Below are 26,992 nucleotides of genomic sequence, written 5' to 3'. Positions count from 1 at the left end.
TAAATTTAACATCAAAATGTGGATGTAGTTTTTAAAATACATATTTTGAAATTGGCAATAAATTGAATCCCAGAGGGGGCTGCTCTGCACTAAGAAGACAGAAAGTAGAAAAGATAAGAACGAATCACCATTCTGAATTATTCAGCCATAGTAGTTTATGAAATTATTGTTTCTGATTGCTGGTAATGACAAAGATTAGATCTCAGGAGATGAGCCTTTCTATCAGTTAGTTACTACTTGAAAACTTAATAAAACTTAGGTGAGTAAAATTACATTTCCAACTTTTCAGAGTAGGAAAAGAACCTCTAAAACACAAGTATTTTCTTGTAATTACAGAGAAAAAGCTTCTGGTATAAAAGGATGATAGAAATCCTATTTGTATAGGTGCTCATTATTATACTCAGTGTTAAAAAAAAACCTTAAATAATTAGAGTTTTAGGGGATTTCCCCTACCTTTATGCCTACATGCTTACTTCAAACCATTGTATTAACAAATCGTTTAGGCAAGGTAATGGGTAAGTTGCAATTTCACCTTGAGCTTTAGAATTCTGACATAAATATCCTCACCATTGTCACTCTTAATCTTGCCAAAGGCGTGTGGTGATTGAATATGACTTAGAAACCAAAGAGTATCCATTTGAAAATACTGTGTTGTAGTCTTAACAACTTCGATTCTTGGTTCCCCACCTGGATGTGTGGTCAGAGATGCTGGCCCTTTGTGGGGAAGCTTAGAAGGAACCAGATAGGATTTAAGTTCTGGAAGAGATCTATTAGGCGGTATTCAGCAGGGGCCACTTAAAAGGCTATGTTCATAAAATATTTGTATATTGTATTGTTATAGAACAAAATAGAAAAAGTTATCTAAATATTAAGCAAAATCTATGAGTTTAACTTTTTAAAGGTATCTGTCCTTAGAGAAGTTTCATATAACTAAGTAAATAAATATACTACCAATAAGATTGTAAATTATTTAACTTCTTCAAAATTGTTTTTTGATAAAACTATAGCTTTTTATGCTAGAAAGACCATGATATGCTTAAAGAACAAAGTGATCCTTTAAGCAATAATACTTTTCTCTAGAGGAGCAGACACAGTTCCTGAAAATTCCTATAGCTCTTACAGCAACGGTCCCCATTCTCTAGAAAGAGGAGGTGGTGAAACCATGGGGCAAGAGTCAGTAAACCCAATGGCACATGCAGTCCAAGACTGTTTTATGGCAGAATTTATTTATTTATCTATTAATTAATTAATTAATTATTTTTTGGGAGAGCACAAGCTGGGAAGGGGCAGACAGAGGGGGACAGAGGATCTGAAGCGGGCTGTCAGCCTGACAGCACAGAGCCCGATGTAGGGCTCGAACTCATGAATCACGAGATCATGACCTGAGCTGAAATCAGATGCTCAATCGACTGAGCCACCCAGGTGCCCCTTACCGCGGAATTTATTAATGGAAATTTTGTTTTCTTCCATCTCCTAGACAGATATTGTTGCCTTTTAATTTAAAACTACTTTGAACTTATTTTTAAAAACAGACCTTCTACACATTCAACCAGCACCAAATAACGGCACCCATGGTAGTTTAAACCATCTTCTGAAGGTCCCTTTTTATGAGCCATCCCATGCAGAGGAAGTGTCGAAGTTTTCTGTTTGTGGCTTTACTGTCCCACTGCCCATAGATACTCTCCATTGTTCATGTCCTATGCTACAAAGCGTAAGTAATAACTTCATATATTCATAAGAATATAAAGGGGCAAACTAATTTCCATAACCCGGGTTATAGTCAGGGTAGCTGACAACCAGGTTTGTGTTCTAGTTAGGATCGTTACTAAGTAAATGTATGTGGTTTCTCTGAACCTTGTCTGGGGATGAGAGATGCATTGTAAATTAAGTACGTGACTATGCTTTGTAAATTGGAAAGCACTATTTGGAATTTATTAATTCCCTTGTGAGCTAAGTGTCCTTAACCATTCAAAATAGTAGAATCTTGGAGCTCTTTTTTATTTCCTTGGTAAATCATCCCTCTTACAGCAACAAGACCTCTTACAGGTCTTTTTAGTGCATCAGGCACTTGGCTGAGTTCAGGAGCTTGACTTCAGATCCCAGGAGACTGTCAGTAAGGTGAGATTCCAGTGCTAGGAACCCCCACCCCCACCCCAAAAAGGCAAGGAGTCAGAACAGGAGCTCAAAATGCAAGTTCTCCTTGTGAGAACTAGAGCACATGGATGGGGCTTGGGGTTTCAGAATGGAATCAGAGCCCAGTTATCAGGAATCCATCAAGTTAAAACCAATGTCAACGTGCATTTGACACCAAGTTCAAAATGTGGTTGTAGAGTTCAATAAGCACCTGCTGCCTCCGCCAAGAATTATTCCTTATAACAAGGAGTCAGCAAAGACTTCTATAATCCTCCAAATACCATTACACCACACAGATCAAAAAGTATATAGATAGATGCCAACCAAAAGAGGCTTTAAAGGGTAAAAGTCCAGTTAAGCTTCCCAATAAAAATCAAATCCACAGTCAAGATCAAAGTATGGATGCGGGTTTCTTACCTACAGACAACTTTGATGGAAGTGCCATTTAAAATAATGGTAATAATAATAAACATCACAGTGTGGGTGTTTTAGTCTACATTTTAGGAACGAAGAAGGGTCAGAGAAGTCAGGTAAATTGTCTCAGGTCATGGGTGTTTGGTCTACCTCCTGACTGCCAGCTTCCAAATTCTTCTCTGTAAAGAATGCCCTTTGCTATTCAGTGTGGTCACAGGATCAACATCTGCCTCACTTGCAAGCTGCTCAGAGATCTAGAATCTCAGGCCCCACTGAGCTCAGGTTTACTAATCAGAATCTGCATTTTAACAAGACCCTCAAGTGAGTTGTACTCCTATTAAAGCCCTAGAAGCCCAGGGATGTTGTTATTTCAGTTTAGCAGTTGATTCTAGCTGTGGTCAAAATGCTTTGCCCCAACATCAATTGTATCTTTGCAAACTCCCACACAAAGTCTTTTAATGAGTAATAGTATCTCTGTATTTCTGAGTAAGTGGCAGAATTGGAATTTAAACTCAAGTTAGTCTGGCTTCTTTGTTGAGTAGTAAAATATTCATGTGATTACTGCAATCCTGATCAGGAAATAATCCTGATCACCTTTTACAACATGTGTTATCACTTTGACTTACTTTCTCCCTTCCCCACATTGTTTTACAGAATGCTGCTTTAGAACATGTGAATCTAATGCTAAATCTCTCCCAAAATGAAAGTAAGTCAGTAGAAAACATGTCAAGTCTTTGATGTTTAGGCCCAACAAAACACAATATTGCCTTTTTGGGGGTTCTTTAAAATAAACTCACAGAGGCCTTTGAACATAAAGATTGTATTGCCAATGTATAGGAGGGGGAAAAAACAGAACTAGATCTGGTAAGATCAGTTGCAAGCCTGGGTAGTTATAGTGGTTCCAGGAACACAACAAATTCCTTGAAATGGTTGTGCCTTCTCTACGGTCCCCTGTTCCCTTTCTTAGATGTGAACAGGGTTCACTGCCTGGGTTGGAGTCCTACCTCTACTGCTTCTTGGCTGTGTAACCTGAGCCAAATCACTTAACGTCTCTGTGCCTCTGTCTACTCATCTATAATAATGGTACCCACCTCATGTGGTTGTAAAGACTGAAAGAATTAATCCATGGAAAGAATTTAGAACAGCGCCTGGCCTGTAGCGACGTTATTAATATCCGTTATCTTTAAAGTATTCTTGTGTTAAACTCATTGGGCTTGTTTCATCATTTATAAAATGGGGATACCGTCTTTATAGTTTTTATGAAGATTAAATGAGTTAATCTATGTGCGCACTTAAAATAGTGCCTGACGCACAGTAAAAGTTCAGTCAATGTCTTGGTTGGTTTATAATCTTTTTATAATCTATTGAGTGTTATTTCATGGCATGAATACCTTGCAGGTTTTTAAAGTATCAATAATTGATGGAGTTTTAGAATATACTAATGGGCAAATAAAAAAAATACATTAGGACATACTTTTCTTTATAAAATTGCAACATTGTTCCTACGATAATTATTAATGTAGGTCATCTTTGTTACAAAGTATGCCCTTTTGATTTTGAGGTTTTTCCCTCTTTAAATATGTCCTGTGAGCTGTTAGCTGCTTGGCTAAATAACTTATCTAAGCCCTAGTTTTGTAATATATAGAGTGGGATAATAACACTTCAGAGTTGTAAGAATTAAGAGGTTAAGTATGTAAAATATTTATGAGAGTAACTGGCATATAATAAACCACCAGAGAATGATGGTTTTTTAAAAGTTTTTATTTATTTGAGAGAGTGAGAGAGAACAAGTGGGGGAGGGGCAGAGAGAGAGGGAGAGAGCGAGAATTCCCACCAGGCTCTGTGCTGTCAGCATAGAGCGCCCATGCAGAGCTCGAACCCACATGAACGGAGATCATGAACGGAGCTGAAACCAAGAGTCAGACACTTAACCAACTAAGCCACCCAGGCACCCTGAGAATGATAGCGTTATGCATAGAAGCATTTGCTAATTTTACAACCATTTTTATGTTATTGTCATTTTAGTAACAGCCACAGAGAAACTGAATGTGCCATTTGGGAGGCCCAGGGTCATGCAGAAGAACAAGGAGCACTGTCTTCTCTATCACAGGGAATATGTCAGTGGATTTGGAAAAGCTATCAGGATGCCCATGTGGAGCTCATATACAGTACTCAAGCCAGTAAGTTTCTGTGTCCATTGATCTCCAAAGACTGGGAAAAAAACATTTGTAGCTCTCTAATATTCTAAGAATTGAATTTTGATTTTCAGTAGAGGTCCCAAAGTGAGTTTGTCTTGTAAGACAATAGCCCAGATATTGTTTAAAGGTATTTATAGGTGCTGTATGGGTGCAAAAGAGGAACACACTGAGTTTTGCCTGGAGAAATTAGAAGGTGCTTACAGGCCAATTGGTAAGGCAGGTAGGAAAGATTTCAAAAAGAAGCAACAGGAATACAGAGGCACACCGTTTATTTTGTATATCCTACATACACAGTGGGTGCACCTGGAAGGTGATGGTAACTAGATTATAAAGGGCTTTATATTTATTTGATTATTTAACAAATACCTTACTATCTGCTGTGTATATTATGGCAGGCACAAGGAACACAATGTGAATAAAAAGTAATCCTTCCCTGAAGGATACAGTATTCTAGTAAGTCAGGCTAGACTTACATGTATAGATATGCCTTGTCATAGAGCTCTCCAGACTGAAGTTGAGAATCCAATTGTTTATATTCTCTTCCTTTCTCACTGTCTGGGAAACACCTTTTGGGTAAGTGACCCTGGGACATGTGGCTAGCAAAATAAAGAAAATGTCAGATCTCTAACTCACACCGTATACAAAATTAAATTGCTGGTAGATTTATAGACTTAAACGTGAACAGCAAATCTGTTTTCCTTTGTGTATATCCTTATGACCTTGGGATAGAAAAGGATTTCTTAGGACCCAAGAATAAAAAAAATTATTAATTTGACCATATTAACATTAATGTGTGACAAAAAGACAAAGTTATGGATGAGACAATATATTTGCATTGCATATAAGAAACAAGAGATGAGTAGTATCCAGAATGGTAATTAGGATCTAGACTAGCTAATAAATTTCTTCCAATAAACAAGAGAACAAGAGAATGATAAACTTCTTAGTTAATAAATGGACAAAGACTATGAGCCATGCAATTGAACTTCATTAGCAATCAGGGAAATGTAAATCAAAGCAAAAATCAGTCTGCCAAAAACCAGTCAAAACCCCCCTTCAGGGCATGGATGGTCCTGTTTAACGTATCCGCACAATAGAGCTGCCCTGTCAATGCTTCCTGAATGACTGTGTTGGCTAGATTAATCCCAACCATTATTTTTAAAGGCTTTAGGACAATGCAGTACTTTCAACCAGCAGGGTAAATAAATAATCAGGAAGCTGTTTTGTAAAGAAAATCTTGATATCTTAGATCCAAAGATTCTGATGACAAACGTCAACCTATACTGTTCTTCCTAAGGGTACAGATATTCCACCCCTTTTAATGGCAAGGAAGTGATTGGTTTATTTACTTTTCTTCTGTTCCAATTTAAGATTTCTGGAGAAAAATAAGCATATTTTCCCACTATTAATTGAAGCTTTGTGTGTTCTGAACACCAGCTCTGCTGCTGACAATGGTTTAATTGTGGTCAGTGGTAGGAGAGCCCTGATATTTCCCAATGTGGGCAAATATTTTACCAACAGTTACCTGAGTTCATGTGTATGGTTAATGGCAACATCACTTTCCTAATACACAACATGGTGTTTGTGATTTTCTTCAACATACTGTGGAACAACAATATGAAGTTGTTTATTCCTTGAAATAATTTCTATTTGTTTTTGTTTTTGAGAAGGGCAGTATATTTAAGGCCAGTCTTATTATTCAGTTCTCTATTTTGAAAAGTCCAGGTTATCAGGGACTCTGTGGAGTTAAGGGGAATGTTGATGTTTTTAATACTTTCCCCTGCTGTCTTGCATTCCCGAATTTATATGAGCTTTAGCGGAAATCAGAGGCAGAGAGATTTTAAGTGGGCTCAGACCAGGCGTTTAGTACAATTCTTTTTTGTTATTGTTTTAAAACTGGCTTCATTGTTACCAAAAGTTCCTGCCCTTTCACTGATCCCACAGACCTACTTGTATATTTCTCCCTCCATGTGACAGGATGGAATTCTAGCAATTTTCTGCTTTCTAATTCAGAAATTACTCTGTTAGTATGTTGTGGTTCAAGAAAATTACATACAAGGATGTTTTGAGATTCACATAAAAATGTTGTAAATCAGCCCTGTGTTTGAAAAAAAAAAAAAAATCAGACTTTAAATAAGCACTTTTTGGAGCATGGGCCCAATTGGCTTGTGCCTTTAAGTTTTATGGAGCTTTTGTTTTTCTGTGGTTTTGGTGGGTTTTCTAATTTTTGTTGTTGTTATTATCTCAGAAGAGTTCTGGAGAAGTAGCTGTGATTTGAAATCATGGTCCTAACAACAACTGCTTCAAAACCATTAGAGTTGATTAGACTGTATATGCATTTTGCTTCTGGGCCTGCTCAGTAGGGCCAGATGAATGGCTTTTTCTGTTGCTAGGTGAAAAACTGAAATTAAGAGCAAGAACTATGATTATGTTTTAGAATGTATGCCTTATAAATTTAAAATAAATCAAAGAACTTTTTCAGAGAAGAAAATCTAGCACACTTGCCAAGCACTTCTCTCTCTCTTGATCTATATTCGTACATACCTCGCTTATCACTGGATTTTGGCCGGGGGGGGGGGGGGGGGGCGGTGGACGGGGAGGAGGGGCTCAATCTCACTACCGTGAGATCATGACCTGAGCCAAAATCAAGAGTCGGACACTCAACCGACTAAGCCACCCAGACATTCCTTCGCTGGATTTTTAAATAGCCTTGTTTTGTTTCCAAAGTTTCCTAGCGCTAATATTATAAATTATGACTTAATCATGTTTTGTGACTCTTTAAAAAACTAGGAACATTATTATGTATTGCAAACATTTTTTTAACTATAAGAAATATTTTTCCCTATAGAAAAAAGCCACATGCCCAGAAGAATAATTTAAAAAGTATACAGTTAGTATTGTTACCATAAGTTCAGATGGTAACAATCCAATCTTCAAATAAATAACTAGCTTTTATGATCAGCCTACAGGTAAAGAGAGTCTGTAGCTTCAATAAAAATACTTTTATCTCCTGTTCAAGTTTTATTTTAACCCCATGCCAGACTAGAAATGAAAGTATCTTGCTTTCCTGTCTGTGCTCATCACCTACTTCTCTTGAAGAATTTTGAGAGCTAGGGAGTTCAGATTTTATCTGAGTGTCTGAGTTCTATTTATTCTTTTCCTGACTTTTCTCCCCTGGCTTAAAAAACTCTAAGGAACTCTGAAAAGCTAGCAGGGCTGAACCTGTTTCAGTGTGTGGAGGTGCTGGGGGGGGGGGGTGGGGGCAATGGTTCACTGTATCTTCTCTCAGGAACCCAGGACTCAGAAATGACGTGACCACACCTCCCCTCTATCCTTTTAAAGGGCTGCCTAATGCATAACCTCATGTTCATACAGGAGGCCACATCCTGTCTTTCCTAGTCTTGATGCACTTATATTTGGGGTTCAAGTATGGTATGTATGTAAGAAACAGGATTTTCAGTACGCAAAAGAAGTGTAACTTTTTTTTAGTACTTTCTGACTAAACCCATTTTGATCCATGTGCCCCAAAGTCTATGCTACTTAGAGAAAATAGCAAATATTTTTGCCCGTTATTTGAGTACAACTTCTACAGCTGCAGTCTCATTAAAAATTACAATACACTTCCCTCCTTAACATTTTTATTATTTTAACTGTTGAATGCAGGCATTTCACCTTGCTTACATTACGGAAAATGTGACCGTGGCTACATTCATGTAATGCACACTTCAAGTAAAGCTTACAAAGCATGTGAAGATTTAGAGGAAAGCGATAGGGATGTGTGGTAGGAACCATCAACTCACAATATTCTGGTTGTCTACGCAGCTGACAGTTGATATTGTTGGTTCTCCCATTTTGCAACATCTTCACGTGCCCCTTTATGTCAAGTGGAGAAACCTGGTCATTGAGAACTGTTTGCTAGGGTGTGTTTTTGAAAGAATATAAACAGATGTTTTTAGCTTTCCAGTGTCTGCACCAGGAGAGTGAAATAAATGATGAGAGCTAATCCATTGCCTCTAACACAAAAATCTTCATGTTTCTTGGTTTACTTTTTGGTTTGGTAGATTATATCACTCAGGAACTTCCTGAGAAAGGAAGACGGAAAGGTACATTTTTGAGACTTTGTGCATCTTTTTTTTTTTTTAACGTTTATTTATTCTTGAGACAGAGAGAGACAGAGCATGAACAAGGGAGGGGCAGAGAGAGAGGGAGACACATAATCTGAAACAGGCTTCAGGCTCTGAGCTGTCAGCACAGAGCCTGACGCGGGGCTCAAACTCATGGACCATGAGATCATGACCTGAGCCGAAGTCGGACGCTTAACTGACCAAGCCACCCAGGCACCCCAACGACTTTGTGCATCTTAACAAATTCTTATTCCATCTACACACTTACTTGATGGGTTACGTTTAGATTTTAGAGGTGATTTTTCTTCAAATTAATAAGACTTCCTGGACTGATTCTCTAATGTTTTTATATGTTCTCTAATTTTTTTTCCATCTTTTGTTAAATTCTACTTTTTGAGAGATATTTGCAACTTTATCTTATAACTCTTATTGAATATTTTGTTTCTGCTGTCATAACTTTTTATATCCAAGAGCTCTTTCTGCCGTTTTTTTTTTTTAGCATTTATTTATTTTGAGAGACAGAGACAAAGCATGACTCAGGGAGGGGCAGAGAGAAGGAGACACAGACTCTGAAGCAGGCTCCAGGCTCTGAACTGTCAGCACAGAGCCCGACGTGGGGCTGGAGCTCACAGACTGCAAGATCATGACCTGAGCTGAAGTCAGATGTTTAACCAACTGAGCCACCCAGGCGCCCCTCTTTCTGCTTTTCTATTGTGTTCTCTTCTTTCTGTATGGATGCCGTACATACTCTCATCTCTCTAAGGAGTGAGTTTTCTTCTCTCTCTGCATTGTCTCTTTTTTGTCTTGGTTCCTCCCCCACCCCGACAAAACGCCTGATGATCCTTGGCTGTAATTTTATATGTTAAGGGAGAGGAACTAAGCTATGTGGCTGGGGCTTGCAAGATGATAGACTTCGCTATAGGTTGATCAGGATGAGAACCAGCCATTTTGTTGGGGATTCCCAATGGTAAGCATCTAGGTTTCCTTTCAGGCTGGCTTTTGTTTCCCTGAAAAGCGACACTTTTAATCTGATCCAGCATATATAATTGGTAGCCTTCATGGTAGCAATGAGACTGACAGGAGTCTTATCATTCAGTATATAGATTTTTATTTAATCCCATTACTTTCAATATGGTGCACCTGCTCTCTGGGCAGGTGTCCTTTAGTCTGGACATCCCTCTGGTTCAACCTCTCTAGTGAGTAGATGTTTTATCTAGCCTCTTTTACAGACTTTCAACCTATACTCTTCTTTCTGGCCCTATGTACATTACCTGTCTTTAGGAAACTCCCAAGTTCTACCCTTGGGGTTTGGCAGTAGGAATCAGCTTCTTTGTGCTTTCCCCAATCACAGGCTTTTGGTTGTCAGTGTTTACTGCTCTATCAAGTCATGTTACAATAGTAAACAAATAGGATTTCCAGCTTCTGAAAATTTCTTATCCATTATGTGTCTTCATCATTAATGTTCTTTTCAAGGGATTTCAGAAGGGAACAGAGATAAATGTGTTCAATCAAGTTGACAAGTCTATTCAATTTCTGTATAAGTGTTTTACAACCGAAGTGTTGTAGTATGTTAGAGGGTACATTCTCTGGGTGACTTTCCCCAGACTTCCCTCATCTTTATCTCCTACCTATTCCATGTCTATTCAATGTCTATTCTCCTACCTATTCTTCATCGTACTCTCTTGCCTATGAATGTAGTGCACAGTGTTTTTTGCCTTTTTCTTTGTGAATTGAGCTTATGCATATTATTTTTCTCCCACTTTATTGAGATATAATTGACACATAACATTGTATAAGTTTAAAGTATACAACATGATTTGTATATTGTAAAATGATTGCCATATACATTTTAGACATCATAGCTTATTTTTGCTTTTAGCACATGCAGTGAATAAAGGATATCTTAAATTAATTTAACCATTTTTTATAAATTATTTAAAAAAATTTTGTTAAGAAATATATACATTGTGGGCAGTAGTGGGCATATGAATCAAAATCTGAAAAAAAATGAATAACAAAATGTTTACTCACTCATGGTTACAACCTAATTGAAATATGATGATGATTTAATACTGTATTACCTTAAGTACTTGGGTTAGGCAGCATATTTATAGGATGCTTGCTAGTGGATAAATTATTGTATTAGTCTTTAAATAGAGTTACAAAGAAAATTATAAAAAACTTGTTCCTATATTTCATGATAAATTAAACATGGCTACAATTTTTTTTAAATCCCCAAATAAGTAAGATCAGACAACCATAGCTTCTTTGAATTAATCTCAGGTTGCCCAGTTGAAGAATAACAACATCCTTAGTTCATATGTGTATTTCTGAAATAAATTGTTTGTTATTTATTTTCAAAATTTACTTGCAGGTACAATATATTTCACCACCTAAAAGTTAGATCCTAAAAAGAATTTTGGTTTTTAGCAGTAGCTCCCATTATTCCTTTTTTACTCCCAGTTCAGGATTTTATTCTGTAAATATTCCTTTCCAAGATGTATTTGATTTGCCCTCGCAGTGTCCCTAACCAGAAGGGAACCACAGAAGAAAACATTGCTGAAGACATCCATTTCCATTGCTTGCGTAGACCTGATTCACTAAGAAAATAGGAAAAGGTTAAATGAAAAACATTCTAGGGAAGTTACAAACCATATAAGGTGATGGGTTAGCCACAACTGTGGGTGTAACTTTTTTTTTTCTTTTTCTCTCTTTCAACAGGGAGACACATCGCCTCTTCCTCCCACTGTCCCAGACTGTCTGCGGGCTGATGTTAGGGTTGCTCCTTCTGAAAGCCAAAACTGTTCCTTTTATTTAGCAGACGAGAATATCACCCACGGCTTCCTCTATCCTCCTGGTTAGTATAACTCTTTTTTAGGGCAACAACTTAGAAAGCCCTCATCAGCTGGATGTGGGCATGTGCCTTAAACATATGCTCCCCACCTAAACTACCTGCTTGGGCTAAACTAGCTGCCCAGAGGCTTCCAGTGGTTGTGGGCTGACCTGATACAGTGTAACAGCTATAATAAAGACTAATAAATTTTGCAGTGGGAACCACACATCGGCTCTAATCTGGCCCAGATGTTTAGAGAGTTCGTCAGGTTTAAGTTTAATTTTAAAACGGAAGATTCTTTGGAGATGGATGCAAAGCGTCTAAAAAAATATTTTTTCTGGCTGCCACCCCAGCTAAGGCCTGCACCGAGAGTGCAGCTGTGTCTGTGGCGAGAAATCAGGCTGGAATTCTGGCCTGTCACACATGGGGCAAGCTCATGTCCGACAATTTCACACCGTGGATTAAATAGCTGAATGAACTTTACGTTTTTCATTTGTTTGTTTTAGAAAATGTCTCTTCTCTTGGGAACATACAAAAACCAGTGTCATTTTCCCTTTTTTAAAAAAATGTTTATTTTTTATTTCTGAGAGAGAGAAAGAGAGAGCACAAGTGGGGGAGGGGCGGGGGGGGGTGTAGAACAGACCATCCCAAGAGGGCTCCACGCCCATAGCAGAGAGCCCGACGCGGCCGAACTCATGAACTGTGAGATCATGACCAGAGTTGAAGTCAGATGCTCAACTGACTGAGCCACCCAGGTGCCCCACCCATGTCATTTTTCTAAACTCAAATCTTTTCCCTATTCAGCAGGAAATGTCATTTTTGTTAACTCACTCATGAGATTTTCAACAATTTCAGCTTCTGGGAATGGGTTTGCTTCTGCTGTTTGGCTTCATTTTTCTGGAAGCCATGACCTACAAGGTCAGTTTAGAGATTTATAATTTAGGGATTCTTACAGTAAGGAAAGAAAGGCTTAATGAAACCAAGTAGCATGTCAGTTTAAATTCCTAATGCTGAATTAGGACAAATAAGCTGATATATCTTATTAAAATATCTTCAGACAAAGCTCCCAAACTTATGCAAACCATAGGATAAACCTTACATAGTTGCAACATTTTATTAATAAAATTTTTAAATTGGCATATAATATTGTATCTGTTGAGCCATAAGGCATTTGTTGATATATAAATGTTTGCCTTGACAAAGAGATGAAATTAATAAGTAAACAACTTGTCTCAAAAATTATTAAGGATGAAATGAAACTCTGCTAACTCTCCACTACTCTGTTTGTTAAAAAGTCCGTTGTAAGTTAATCTTATTTTTCTCTGAAAAGGAGGTAATGCTATATTGATGGCTATCCCAACTTTCAGGGCTTAGTTTAAAAAGTAGAAAAGGCTTCTAGGGGTTCTGAGGACTGTGAATAACATGTGAAATTTTAAAGAAAAAACCCAACAACTTGTTTTTCCTTGCCTTTTGGTGCCCCCTCATTAGCCTTTCATTTAAATATTAGTTAACACACCCAAATGTATGTTTAAACACAAAGAGCATTATAATTATAATAAACATTTACAGGCTTGCAGCTTTTTTAATCCTCAGGATATTTATATGACATAGATGCCATGAGACAAATGAAATGCAGAGGGACATAGCATTTTGCTCTAGTGGTTCAGCTGGTAGGTGATGGAGCTGGGGTTCCAACCGAGGTAGTCTTGGTTCTAGAACATACTATGCCCAGCACTCACTGTGCTAGACAGCACATCCATGAGTCCTCAGAACCAATCCTGTGTGGTGTCATTAGCAGTCTTCATTGAGTTAAAACTAGCTCTCTGAAGAAAATTTGACTTTAGAATGGTTACTTATAATAGCATTATTATTTTGTGCACATTCAATAACTATGCATTCACGTTGGTATAGTGTTTGTTTTCTAGGGCTGTTGTAACAGATTACCACAAACCCACTAGCTTAAAACAATAGAAACGTATCTCTCACAGATCTAGACACCAGAAATCTAAATCAAGGTGTTGGCAGGGCCAGGCCTTCTTTGAAGGAGAGAATCTAGGGGAGAATCCTTTTTTTACCTCTTCCTGCTTCTGGGGGCTCCAGGCATCATTTGATACATGGCTCATCACTCCTAATCTTTGCCTCCGTCTTCCCAGTGCCTTCTCGCCTGACTCTCTCCTGTTCTCAACGCACTCTCTTTTTATAAAAAACACCAGCCCTCTCTAAGTCCAGGATAATCTCATCTTGAGACCCGTAACTCAGTTCTATCTGTGAAGACCCAATTTTCCTGTATATCACATTCACAGGTACAGCGGGGTTAGGACTTGGACGTATCTTTTTGAGGGTCACCATTCAACCTACAGGCATCAAATGCATAAAACTGCTGGCATTATTGATAATGTCTGCTGGAGAGTACTTAGTATCCCTATGTTTTGACTGCTAATGAATTTTCATTAGTATGTAATTGTATTTTGCTTAGTATGGAGTATGATATATTTTCTCTTCTAGTTTGATTTAATCAAATTCATTTGTTTTGCAGCAAACAATAGAACTTCTGATAGTCAATATGATGCTTTAATCACAAGTAACTTGGTCCCTATGTATAAAGCATTTAAAAGTAAGTATACATTTAGATTATTAATTTAAGTACCTAAGTGACTTTGTGAATTTACAAACTAAACACATCTTTTATGGTAATTTCTCCATGATATTGGGTCATTATGTTCTACTGCTTTAAATTTAGGAATAGGAAGGACCTCTGGCATAATTTTTTTTTTACTTCAACTTTGGGTGCCTTGTGACTAGAGCTTCAATAATTTATTTTTAATCCTAATTTAGCTGTAAATGACTGTTCACAAAACAAAATTTTACTGACACTTACCGTAAGTAAATGTTAGGTGGTTTGTCCCTAGAATCATAATCAATACAGCAGTCTGTAGGTTCTGACCATTATTTAGTATCACTGTCCCCAAAGCAACTCAGCACTAGGGAGGAATTTGGAAACAAATTTTACTGTAATTTCACAACGGCAACTACATCGGCAACAAGAAATATCATCAATGTGGCTATTTAATTGTGTTGTATGGACTGTTTTGCAGAATTACCTAATCACCATGGACAATTACCAAAGCAGTCTCTGATGCTATTTAAATGTACCTGTCTGTAATAGAAAATATTTCCATATGCAATAAGGGTTGATATTTTTAACATCTTATTCTATTATTTTTAGAAATGTGGGATTACTTCCACAGTGTTCTTCTTGTAAAACATGCCATGGAAAGAAATGGAGTAAATGTGGTTAGTGGGCCAGTATTTGATTATAATTATGATGGTCATTTTGATGCTCCAAATGAAATTACAGAGTAAGTAATTTGAAAACAAATGGACTTTTTGATTTAGCAGTGGGATATCATGAGGGGAAACCTCAGTACTCTAAATAAAAGCTTAGTATTTGAAATATTACACAATATATTTATATAGAGATGTTATCATTGACTATTTTCAACCATCTAAACATATACCAAACTTTTATATGGCAAACATTTAAACTAATAGGCAAGGAAAAAATGTCCAGGAAGAGTTCAGCAAAATTTTTATTTGGAAAATTTCTAAACAAATGGGCACAGGGAAAATGTGATTTTGTAAAAGTTAAAGAGATAAGGAAGACTCACTGTATATCAGTAAACATAGAAGCATTCCAGCAAAAAATAAATAAATAAATAAAATGTCAAGTAGTGACGATTCACAATGTTGTCCAATAGTGAGTGATCCATAAAATACCTTCCAGGAGAGGGTATAGGCTTCCCCTAGAAAACCAGTCCTAGTAATCTGTACATTTTTGTACTAAACCTGGTCATAATATGTTGCTAAGAACTACCTTTGAGTGCAGTATACAGGCATACAGAGTTTTAGAAGTTTTATCTTTATTATCAAAATGTATGAAAGGCAAACTAAATCATTGTGCTGTCTAAGCCTACATTGTGTAACACAACAATTTCTACCTATACCTTCTGATTAACATTTTTGATGACCCAGTGTGTGGCCTTTTTCTATTTTCATTTGCCTTGTTCTTATTTTAGTGTTTATTAATCCTATATTTCACCAGTTGATAATTCTAACAAACACTTTGATAGCACTTTACTATATGCCAAGTATTTTTCTGTACACATATACTTCATTTAGTCCACAAAACATTCTTAGGTTAGATTCTTTTAGCCCCCATTTAGAGAGGAGGAAACTGAGGCACAGAGAGGTTGAGTATCTTGTCTATGTTACACAGCTGCTAAGTGGCAAAGCCAGATACAAACCCAGAAGTCTAGCTCTGGTTCATGTAAAAATCCTAAAATCCCAGTAATATCGCTCCTTGTAGCAGCTCATATTTTTTTTTACCAGGCTCATAATAATAGCTTTCCTTTATCGTGCTCTTAAATTTTTTTTAAAATACTTTCATGTTCATGATCTAAAAGACTGTCATCTGTTGTACGGATTTATTTCCATATCCTCACTGTGAAGTAGGTAGCACAGGATCACCTCCGTGTTAAAGTTGAGGAAACTTACTAAGTCATAGAAAGTTAGAGGATCAGCACCCGCCCAAATATCTAGTGGAAATGCACGGTTAGGGTTGGAATTGGGGCTTCTTTGTCCCAGTCCCTGCTCCCCTGGAAAAGGTCTCTGTGAAGTATAAAGTCAACAAAGCTGGGAAACACAGGAGGCAAAATGTCATGGTCTGCTTTTCTTTGGATTCTAATATTCTTCATTTATGCTAAAATGACCAAGTTTGGACTTCTATAAATTTCTGTTCTGGCTCATGGAAGTCTAAAAATATGTGATAAGATTTTGTACTTTCTATTCACGTACTTTTTTCTTGGACTATATTTTTACCTTGGCATTTAAAATATTTATATAATGACATTTATAAATTTTAGAAGCAAAAGTATAACAACATCCAATCTTTTCCATTGTGTTTTTAGATATATAAAGAACACTAGTGTTCCCATCCCAACTCATTACTTTGTGGTGCTGAGCAGTTGCAAAAATAAGAGCCACACCCCCAACGCCTGTCCTGGGTGGTTGGATGTCCTGCCCTTTATTATCCCTCACCGACCTACCAACGTGGAGAGCTGCCCTGTGAGTATGCTCCTGGAGAGTCCTCAGGACCTGAGAAAATGATTAGTCAGATCTCCTCCAGGCTTTTATAAAAGTGGCTTTGGCTACAACATGGGCAGGGTTGTACTAAAAATTACCACATTTTTAAGCTTTTCCTTAGACTATTGATCTTTATGTAATAGATATCAATTTAAATATGGATATGCCTACATGAACATGTTTTAGATATGCGTATCTTACGTATTTTATTCATACACATTTTATTCACACTCACTCAGAAGGGAAGGGTTGGTACCTTATTAATATTTTGATTCTTAATATAGAAATTTAAGGTGCTGTGCCAAAGTTGGCACTAAATTAATGTTTCCTGAAGGAATACGTAAAAAAAACTCCATCAACTTGAAACGTGAGGTCTGAAATTAATTACATATACATACGTACAATGAGTTAAAGTAACTCTTTTTTTAAACATCATGTGTTAGTCTACTTCAGCATCTTTATGGATCAAGGAAAATTGTATGTAACTAGTTACTTAAATTTGCCTGAATTTTTTTAGAAAAAAATATGTATTCTTGTAATTTGGTTTCACTAGTCATTCAACAAATATATTTTCACAGTGTACAGTACTGTGAAAGAAACTTTTTAGAATGCACCAAGGAGAAACACATAGTCTCTGCCCTCATGGAGTACATCTATAACTTTGATATGTAAATGAGACATAAAAATGAAATATAAGTAAGGATAAATTAAATATGGACATGTAGATAATATAATATTATCAGTTGATAATATAAAAATTATTTTTAAAATATAAAAGTAAGAGATGTCACAAAGTTGTTATTAATTGCTAAATACTGCTATAAGGATTTAGTGTTTCAAATTTGAAACACATTTGGCAGGAATAATCAATAAAGGAAGGTTACGTAAAATGAGAAGGGAGTAGGGCTGGGCCCTGACAATGGGCAGAATTTGTACAAATTGAGAGGATTAAGAAGAACCTTCAGTGGAGAAAAGATTTGGTAGCGGGTTGGATGCAAGAGCCAAAGAAAAAAGGAGACTGGAAGATGAATCAGAGATTTTAAATGTAGGTAATTAGAAAAAACAAAACAAAACATAGAGGGAAGTTAGGAATGAGAACTATTTTGGCAGGTAGATAAGATAGTTAAGTTTAGGCATGTCCGTTGTAGAAATAGGCGTTCACATGGAAAATCCCATAGGCTAGTAGAGACTGGAAAAAGCATAGGTTCTAGGCCAGACTGGGATTCATCTTTATTCTTTTAGATGTTCAACACATAACTGCCTTCATCATACTATGTATTGTGGGAGATACACAGATGAAATAGACATGAATTCTATCAAAAGTGCTCATAGGCTAGCCCATAGATACCTAGTAAAATAGAAGAAAGAAAAGTGGCACAAAGAAGGACAGATAAAATTGTTGTAGGACTTCAAAGGAGAAATATTTCCTGGAAGGCGACATTCTAACTGGGTCTTGAAGATAGGATGTGAACTTGAATGTTTGAATGGTTTTTCAGTGACTAAAGATGGAGGGCATAGGTTAGAGGCTAAACAGTGGGTCCCTCATAGTCCTAGAGTGGGGAAAGGTTTCCAAAAACAGGGAAGCCATCATTCTTCACTTACTCTTCCAGTGGCAGACAGTGGTGACTAATACAGTATGGTGCTGGCTACCACTGAATCAGAATTAAATAGTTCTTTACAATGGGTTCTAGGTAGAAGAAACTATTGGATATCCCTGATCTAGGTCCTTATTACCTTTTATCAGGACTTTTAAAAATGAATCTTAAGTAGCTTCATTGTCTCTTGTCCTCCTCCCCTTCACCTCTGTAGTATACCAGTTTACCTTAAACCTTAGGTTTTCATTATGACATACTTTTTCATCCCAAAACGTTATCTACCCAGAATAAAAAATGAAAACAAGCAAACAAAAAACTCCTAGCCTGCACTTAAGACTCTTCACAATTTATCTTTGGTTAGACCTGCAAACCCAAGTTGTGGGCTAACTGAAGTCCTTGAAACTACTTGACATATCTTGGGTTTCCCTACCTCAGCGTCACTGCTCCTACTTTTCTCTCCTATAGTGCCCTTGTTTTCCATCTGCTAAAAATTCTACCTACGCTTCAAGGTAAAGAACAAATGCTATAAAGCCTCTGACATCCCAAGTAAAGGTGATCTTGGAATTAATAGGGAGTCATCTCCATGGAATAAGACATCAACACTAATGAACATTATCTAAGATTTTAAGGAATTTGAAGTATACTAATAAGGGTATGGCATTTATAAAGGTAATTATGAGACATAATATGATGAGTGTAAAGCAAATTTAAACCAAGCTATGAGAGAGATTGTGAACAAGATGTGGCTGTCAGACATGAGGGAAGTGAGAGGCAGTATGGAAAGGGTCAAATGTAACTGAAAACTTAGGCATAACTGACTAGGACACATATAAGACAATCAGTTGTTTTGGGAAGGATGAATTCGCTCTTTTTAGTCTTTTTACATGAGAAGCAGCATAGGATAGATCTTAAATGCACGGATTTGGGAGTTGGACATCTTGTGTTCAGTTATTGATATGGCTTCTTTGGGTAAATAATTGAATGTTCATCTCCTCAACTGTATAAAAAAATCACCTTCCCTAATAAAATTGCTGTGAGCATTAGATAAGTTTTAAAGAAATCACATCTTATGTTGGAGCTACAGTCAACATAAAGTGAAATTGCATACAAGCAAAATCCTCTACATATCAAATCACCCAATAAGTACCAGTACATATACAAACTATATCCTAATATGGCTAAATCAACCAATATTTCCACTAGCATTAGAAAAGGTACGAGTGCTTTAAGCTCCCAATGAAATAGTTGTCTTGCTTTCAGGGGTATGTTGTAAGGAAACTGCACTTTTAAACAATCACTCCACCACTGGAAGAGGTTTGAGGCAACTAACACCATTTTGTAGAAACGATAGATTCATGATTCCACCCCACACTTGGTCTAGGGAATTAGATTCATGCTGCCTCATTTATTTTCTTCCGTCTCTTGTCCTTTCCGTATTTTCTGCCTTTTTTTCCCCTTTTTATTTTTTTTCCCTCAGCTTTGTATTGTTAAATCCCTGTCAGTTAGAAGAGAATGTTGTCATGAGTCCAAGTGACTGTCATTATTGTAGCTTGCTCAGCAGATATTGGAAAATGCAGGCATGGAACTTGGAAGAGAAACCAAAACTATAGAAATAGATCTGATATTGGGGCGCCTGGGTGGCGCAGTCGGTTAAGGGTCCGACTTCAGCCAGGTCACGATCTCGCGGTCCGTGAGTTCGAGCCCCGCGTCAGGCTCTGGGCTGATGGCTCGGAGCCTGGAGCCTGTTTCCAATTCTGTGTCTCCCTCTCTCTCTGCCCCTCCCCCGTTCATGCTCTGTCTCTCTCTGTCCCAAAAATAAATAAACGTTGAAAAAAAAAAAAAAGAAATAGATCTGATATTAAATCATGGGAGTGAAGTAAAGTTGCCAAAGGAAAGGAAGTGGAAAGAAGAGATCCAAAGTTCAAATTGAGGGAAATGTCTATCTGCTAGGATGGAAATCACTAGCATCAGTTGAAGAGATAGTGTTCACTGAACAAGTCATCAGTTAGAGCTATGAAAGAAAAAAGGAAATTTTAGAAGCCTGTAGTGATCAACTAAGTGAAAGTTCGAAAAACAAAAATCCACTCAGCTGGGTTATCCTTGCCAAAGCAATTTCATTAGTGTGGTAGCAGCAATAACCAAACTGTATGTGGTTAAGGGGAGAAGATAAAGAAGTAGGGTAGAAAAATACTGAAACTGATATTGCCTGAAAAACCCAACAAAGGGCATTGTATTTTAGGGGTATGTAATACTTCTGTTTATGTAACAATTTGAACACATACACAGTTGACTCTTGAACAATATGGGGGGGGGTTAAGGGTGCCAACCGCCACACAGTTGAAAACCCACATATAGCTTTTAACTCCCAAATCTAGCTACTAATAGCCTACTGTTGGCTGGAAGCCTTACAATAGCATTAGTAGCCCATTTAACACATATTTTATTACATGTATTGTATACTGTATTCTTACAATAAGGTAAGCTAGGGAAAAGAAAGGTTATTAAGAAAAGCACAAGGAAGAGAAACTACAATGACAGTTCTGTATTGTATTTATTGAAACAAATCTGCATATATGTGGATCCTCACAGTTCAAGCCGATGTTGTTCAAGGGTCAGTTGTTTTTAAATATAGCTCATAATCACTCTATGTTTGCAAGGCTGCTCTTCTGTTGGATGCATTAGTACAGTAAGAGTTGTCTATTGCTGGCTTCTGTCCAGATTGCTTGGTGCAGGTGAACTACCTGGTATTAAAGAACTTGAGTGTTACCCCTGACTAGACAGAGTTAGGTGGCCTGCTTTAGGTTTATTTCATTGCAGTTTTAAAAGAGGGTAGACCTAGTCAGGTGTTGAGTGAACATTTAGTTGGATGGGTACCAACTAAGCCATGAGGGAGCAGAGTAATATAAATCAAGTGGGAGAAAACTTTGTGAAAAAAGTGATAAAAAATAGTGAATGCTGCTGAAATGGGAAATAAGGGCAGAAAAAAAAAAGAATCAATTAGATTCTCGTTGGAAATAGGCTCAAGTTAGTACACTGCGTATTTACTTAAAAAATTAATGCACATCGTGAATCTCAGAGAAATGCTTGAGTGGTTAGAAACAAGAAGTAGTTTCCTCTTACACTTCCTCTGGCTCAAATAATAGCTGCCTATTTTAAGCTTGCATATTTAAAAAAAAGAAGTAAACCAGGGGCACCTGGGTGGCTCAGTTGGTTAAGCATCCCACTCTTGGTTTGGGCTCAGGTCATGATTTCATGGTTTCATGAGTTCGAGCCCCATGTCGGCTCTGCATTGACAGTGCAGAGCCTGTTTGGGATTCTCTCTCTCTCTCTCTCTCTCTCTCTCTCTCTCTCTCTCTCTCCCTCTCTCTGCCTCTCCCTCATTCGTGCTGTCTCTGTCTCTCTCAAAAAAATGAATAAACAAAAAATTTAAAAAAAACAAGTAAACTACTATGCTGAAGTCAAATGAGAGTTATTAAAACACATTCATCTAAACAAACCTTTAAATTTTCTTACTTTTAAAAAAATCTAAATGGAAATTAGCAGTACCATATGAATATCAGAAAATTAATATATAAAAAATAAGAAATTTTATAGAAATCCTTAGCTCTAAAGGATTGAACTAATTTTTATATAGTAAAAAACCCATTAAAAGTCAGATGGCCAAGAAATATGTGAAAAGATACTCAACTCTGATGATACTCTGGGTAATAAAATCAAACAGATAAAACACTATTTCACACTGTGATTTGGCAAGGATGTGGGGAAGTAGGTATTCTCTTCCACTATCAATGCAAGTGTAAATTGGTATAAATAACCTGAGGAGCGTGAGGTTTAATATCTGGGAAAATTAAGTTGCATGTACTCTATGATCCAGCAATTCCATTTATGTATCCTAGAAACTCATATTCTTGGATACGGGAGGCATGTGCCAAGTTATTCATTACAGGATTATTTACAATGCCAAAAATACTATCAATATGGCAATAAAAAGAAAATAAACTATGCTACCACAAACCACAGCTAAAAACAACTGATTTAACTGGCTCTGGATATATCTCTATGGATAGATTGCACACATAATTCTTTTCTTTTTAATTTTTTTAATGTTCATTTATTTTGAGAGAGAGAGAGACAGAGCATGAGCAGGGGAGGGGCAAAGAGACAGGGAGACAGAGGATCTGAAGCAGACTCCAAGCTCTGAGTTGTTAGCATAGAGCCCAACATGGGGCTCAAACCCATGAAATGTGAGGTCATGACCTAAGCTGAAGTCAGAGGCTCAACTGACTGAGCCGCCCAGGCACCCCTGCACATGTAATACTGATTGAGAAAGTAATTATAGAATACCACTTATAATACCGCTTATATAAATTGGAACACTCATAACTCATGCTATATTTTGTAGATTGATGTGCTGTAAAAATTTTAAAACATGGACTCGTGCTAATTATTAGTTCTGAGTAGAAGGACATTGGGGATTTAACTTCATCTGTAATATCTTATTTCTTTTATATCTGAAGTAAATACTAAAATAGCTAAGCTTTATGACTTTGTGGTGGTCTGTATTTGTTATAACATACTTTTTGTACTTCTGTTTTCCTTTTATTTTAGTAAACAACAAAATTTAGCTGTATCAAGTTAAGATTTAAGGCAATAAAAAACACAGGGAAAAGGAAAACCTCTAAATAATAGAAGATCCCTCTGTTAATGAAAAATAATGCCCTATGAAAAACAGGCTTTTGTTTCACTTTTACAGGAAGATAAACCAGAAGCTGTTTGGATTGAAGAGAGATGGAAAGCCCACATTGCCCGGGTCCGCGATGTGGAACTTCTTACTGGGCTGGACTTTTACCAGGAAAAAGTACAGCCTGTCTCTGAAATTTTGCAACTTAAGACATATTTACCCACATTTGAAACCGTTATTTAACTTAATATATAAATGAATTGGGGCAGAATGTAAATGATTTTTCTGTTAAATAATCACAAAATAAAGTGTTCTATTTTTCCTGAACTCTTCTAAAAAGCCATGTCACAGAATTTTCATTATTCCCCTCTCTTTTTCATCTCTACAAACGTGTGTTATTTTAAAGTTCCTCTTTTTTTTTTTTTTTTGCACAGAGATTGTGCTGTGGTATACCTACCATATTATATTTATTATCTTATTTATAATCTTTGGCCATATTTTCTGCCCAGCATTATCTAAAGAGAAAGGAGACCAGGTTAAGTGTCACTTTGGTGAAGGTTATACAAGAAATGTTGCATTTGACAATTAGACAATATTTATTAAAAGAAGCACATTACCTCATTCAGTAATTTCACTTGTAAAACCTGCCAACAGGGGTGCCTGGGTGGCTCAGTTGGCTAAGGGTCCAATTTCGGTTCAGGTCATGATTTCACGGTTCCTGAGTTTGAGCCCCGCATTGGCTCTGTGCTGACAGCTCAGAGCCTGGAGCCTGCTTCAGATTCTGTGTCTCCCTCTCTCTCTACCCCTCCTCCATTCGCACTCTGTCTCTCTCTCTCTCTCGAAAATAAACATTAAAAAAATTTTTAATAAAAAAAACCCCATGCCAGTATATGTTTTACTGTAGGAAAGACTAGGAAACAACCTAAAAGACTGGTTGAACAAATTCTGGAATTTGTTTATACAAACAATATGAGTGCAATGCTATTCCAATACTATGAAGAAAGAAGTAGATCTATATATTGAGTGTATGTCTATTGTTAAATAAAGAACAAGGTAGAATAGCATTCTATCATTTTTTAGGGGTCAGCAAACTTTTTCTTTAAAGGGCCAGATAATAAAAATTTTTAGGGCATATAGTCTCTTTTGCAACTACTCAACTCTGCCATTACATCAAGGAAGTAGTCATAGATAATATTTTAAAAAAGGGGGAGAGTTGCTGTGTTCCAAGAAAACTTTATTTACAAAAAACAGACAAACAACCAAACAAAAACAAAAACAAAAGACACCATGGAGGGCTAGATTTGGCTTCAAGAAAACTTTATTTGCAAAAAAAAACCAAAAAAAAAAAAAAACCAAAAAAAACCAAAAGCCAGAACAAAACAAAACAAAACAAAAAAGCCCAAACCTTTGGATGGGCTATACTCTGTCAACCCCTGATTTGCATAATAAAGCTGGGGTGGGGAGAGGTAGGAATTAATAGTAAAGAGAAATAGGGAAATAAAATTTTTATTTTGTGACCTTCGGGATTATCTAAAATTTAAAAAAATCACTTTGTATATGTTTATCTTTAATTTTTCAAAATATAGTTATTAATCAAAGAGATCCCATACTTATTTGAAGAGCAATGCCATTAGTCAGATTTTTGGATTACTAGACTAGCAATGTTCCAGATTATTTTCTGATATAAAGACCAGTTCATTCAGGGAACAAAGGCTTTGCTAGTGATGAAAAATCCTGTGACATGAGCTTCAAAAAAATAAATAAACTATTTCTATTAGGAGGTCAATTGAAGTATGGTCATTAACTACAACTAATTGAAGTGATAGTTTAAATGCCATTGGATTTTCTAAAACATATTTTCTCCACTTGTAGGATTTAGTTTAAAAAATTGTGCAGTGAAAAATGTAAGGCACAAATTGAAAACTATTCCCAGCTACATGGCAAAAATTAATATAGTCAGAATTCCTCCAATTCATGTTCCTCTGCCCACCACAGTGTGGAAATTAGATAAGATCACCTGAATTTAGGGGTGCTTGGGTGGTTCAGTTTGGTTAAGGGTCCAACTTTGGCTCAAGTCAGAATGTCAAAGTTCATGGGTTTGAGCCCTGCATGGGGCTTGCTGCTGTCAGCTCAGAGCCCACTTCTGATCCCTCTGTTCCCCCCTCTCTCTCTGTCCCTTCCCCACTTGTGCTTTCTCTCTCAAAAATAAATAAGGTTGGGGCACCTGGGTGGCTCAGTTGGTTAAGCGTCCAACTTTGGCTCAGATCATGATCTCACAGTTTTTGAGTTCAAGCCCAGCATCACGCTCCGTGCTGACAGCTCAGAGCTTGACAAGTGCTTTGGATTCTGTGTATCCCTCTCTCTCTGCCCCTCTCCCACTTGCACTCTCTCAAGAATAAATAAACATTTAAAAAATAAATAAATAAGGTTATACTTTTCTATAACCTTCATCCAACTTTACCAATTGTTAATATTCTCATGATATAATTTATATACATCTTTATTTTCTTCCCTGAACTTTCTGAGAGTACATGGTAGTCATCACACCCATTTATGCCCAAAACTTCAATGTGTATTTCCTAGGATCAAGGACATTAACTCATACAACCGCAGTGGGAGGTTTAATGTTGGTACAATACTATTATTTAATTTATAGGCCTAATTCAAATTTTCCATATTTTCAGTAATGTCCTTTATAATATTTTCTTTTCTGGGATCCAGAAGGGAATCACTCATTGCATCAAGTTTTCTTTCCACTTTGTTCTCTTATAATGTACAACTGGTCCTCAGCCTTTACCAAATAATGTTGACATTTTTGATGAGTCCAGATCATTTATTTTGTAGACTGTTCCTCAAACTGGGTTTTCTGGCATTTCCTCATAATTGGATCCATGTTTTGCATTTTTATAAGAACAATACTACATCAGTGATAGTGTGTTCTCAGCACTTCATATCAGGAAGCACAAAATGTTCAATTGTGCCATTATTACTGATGCCAAATTTGATCAGTTGGTGAAGTCTGTATTTACCTGGCTTCCTTTCTGTAAAGGTAGTATTTCCCCCTTCATAACTTATAAGATATTTTGGGGGTATACCTGAGACCCTATAAACTTCCTGTTTTTCATTAAATCATCCACTGTCTTTAGTATCCATTAATAATTCTTCCCTGATTAAATTTTTACTATGATAGTTAGCAAAAGGGTGATTTTTTAAAATTCCATTAGTCCTTCTACATTTATTAGCATTCCACTGTAAGGAAAAGTTTTCCTTTCTTATGTGTTCATTTGTTTATGATTTATATAGACTCACGGATTCTTTTTATCCTAATGAAATAAAATACACTATTATTATTTGTTCTGGTACTCAAATCGCTCCAGATTTGGCGTGTGGGAGCTCCTTTAAGTGGACTCTGTGTCCTTTGACATATCCTTATCATTTTTAGAGCACCTCCTTACTTTGTGGTATAAAAAATGTTTAGGTTCATCTTATACTTTCCCTATATTAACTCTGGAATCAGCTATTTCTCCAAGGAGCCCTGGTTCTATTTAGTGGGCACTGGTGCCCTCATTACTTCTGGAGTATCATTGAAACTGTTCCACTTGAGTCAACAAAAGTACAATTGATGTCTACATTTTTTTGTCTAGGATCTTTTTATTTGTATCTCTACTCATATTTATAACTATGTGTACAAAAAACCATGAGTCCATTGTCTGGATATACTCATTTATTTATTCATTCACCTACTGAAAAACATGTTGGTTGCTTCTAAGTTTTGGCAATCATGAATAAAGGTACTATAAATGTTCATGTATAGGTTTTTGTATGGGCATGAGTTTTCAGTTCCTTTGGGTAAATACCAAGGAGAAAAATTG

The 26,992-nt window shown here is 36.7% G+C and overlaps 1 protein-coding gene across 3 annotated transcripts in view; it reads left to right on the top strand.

Moving 5' to 3' along the window:
* ENPP3 (ectonucleotide pyrophosphatase/phosphodiesterase 3) overlaps nucleotides 1-23,459 on the top strand; it is a 78,208-nt gene extending 54,749 nt beyond the window's left edge. For all 3 annotated transcript variants that reach the window (XM_047102881.1, XM_047102880.1, XM_047102882.1), the window contains 8 exons: nucleotides 1,533-1,711; nucleotides 3,202-3,253; nucleotides 4,573-4,727; nucleotides 11,591-11,726; nucleotides 14,239-14,316; nucleotides 14,929-15,061; nucleotides 16,670-16,826; nucleotides 23,193-23,459. In XM_047102881.1, the coding sequence (XP_046958837.1) occupies nucleotides 1,533-1,711; nucleotides 3,202-3,253; nucleotides 4,573-4,727; nucleotides 11,591-11,726; nucleotides 14,239-14,316; nucleotides 14,929-15,061; nucleotides 16,670-16,826; nucleotides 23,193-23,363 (1,061 nt within the window). In that variant the 3' untranslated portion in view covers nucleotides 23,364-23,459. The remainder of the gene's footprint in view (nucleotides 1-1,532; nucleotides 1,712-3,201; nucleotides 3,254-4,572; nucleotides 4,728-11,590; nucleotides 11,727-14,238; nucleotides 14,317-14,928; nucleotides 15,062-16,669; nucleotides 16,827-23,192) is intronic.
* The last annotated feature ends 3,533 nt before the right edge of the window (nucleotides 23,460-26,992 follow it).

Source organism: Lynx rufus, unplaced genomic scaffold (assembly GCF_022079265.1).
Source record: "Lynx rufus isolate CCGP_SWC_20201006 ecotype Redwood Valley unplaced genomic scaffold, mLynRuf1.p SCAF_6, whole genome shotgun sequence".
Lineage (NCBI taxonomy): Eukaryota > Metazoa > Chordata > Mammalia > Carnivora > Felidae > Lynx > Lynx rufus.
This window is presented reverse-complemented; position numbering and strand designations above follow the sequence as displayed.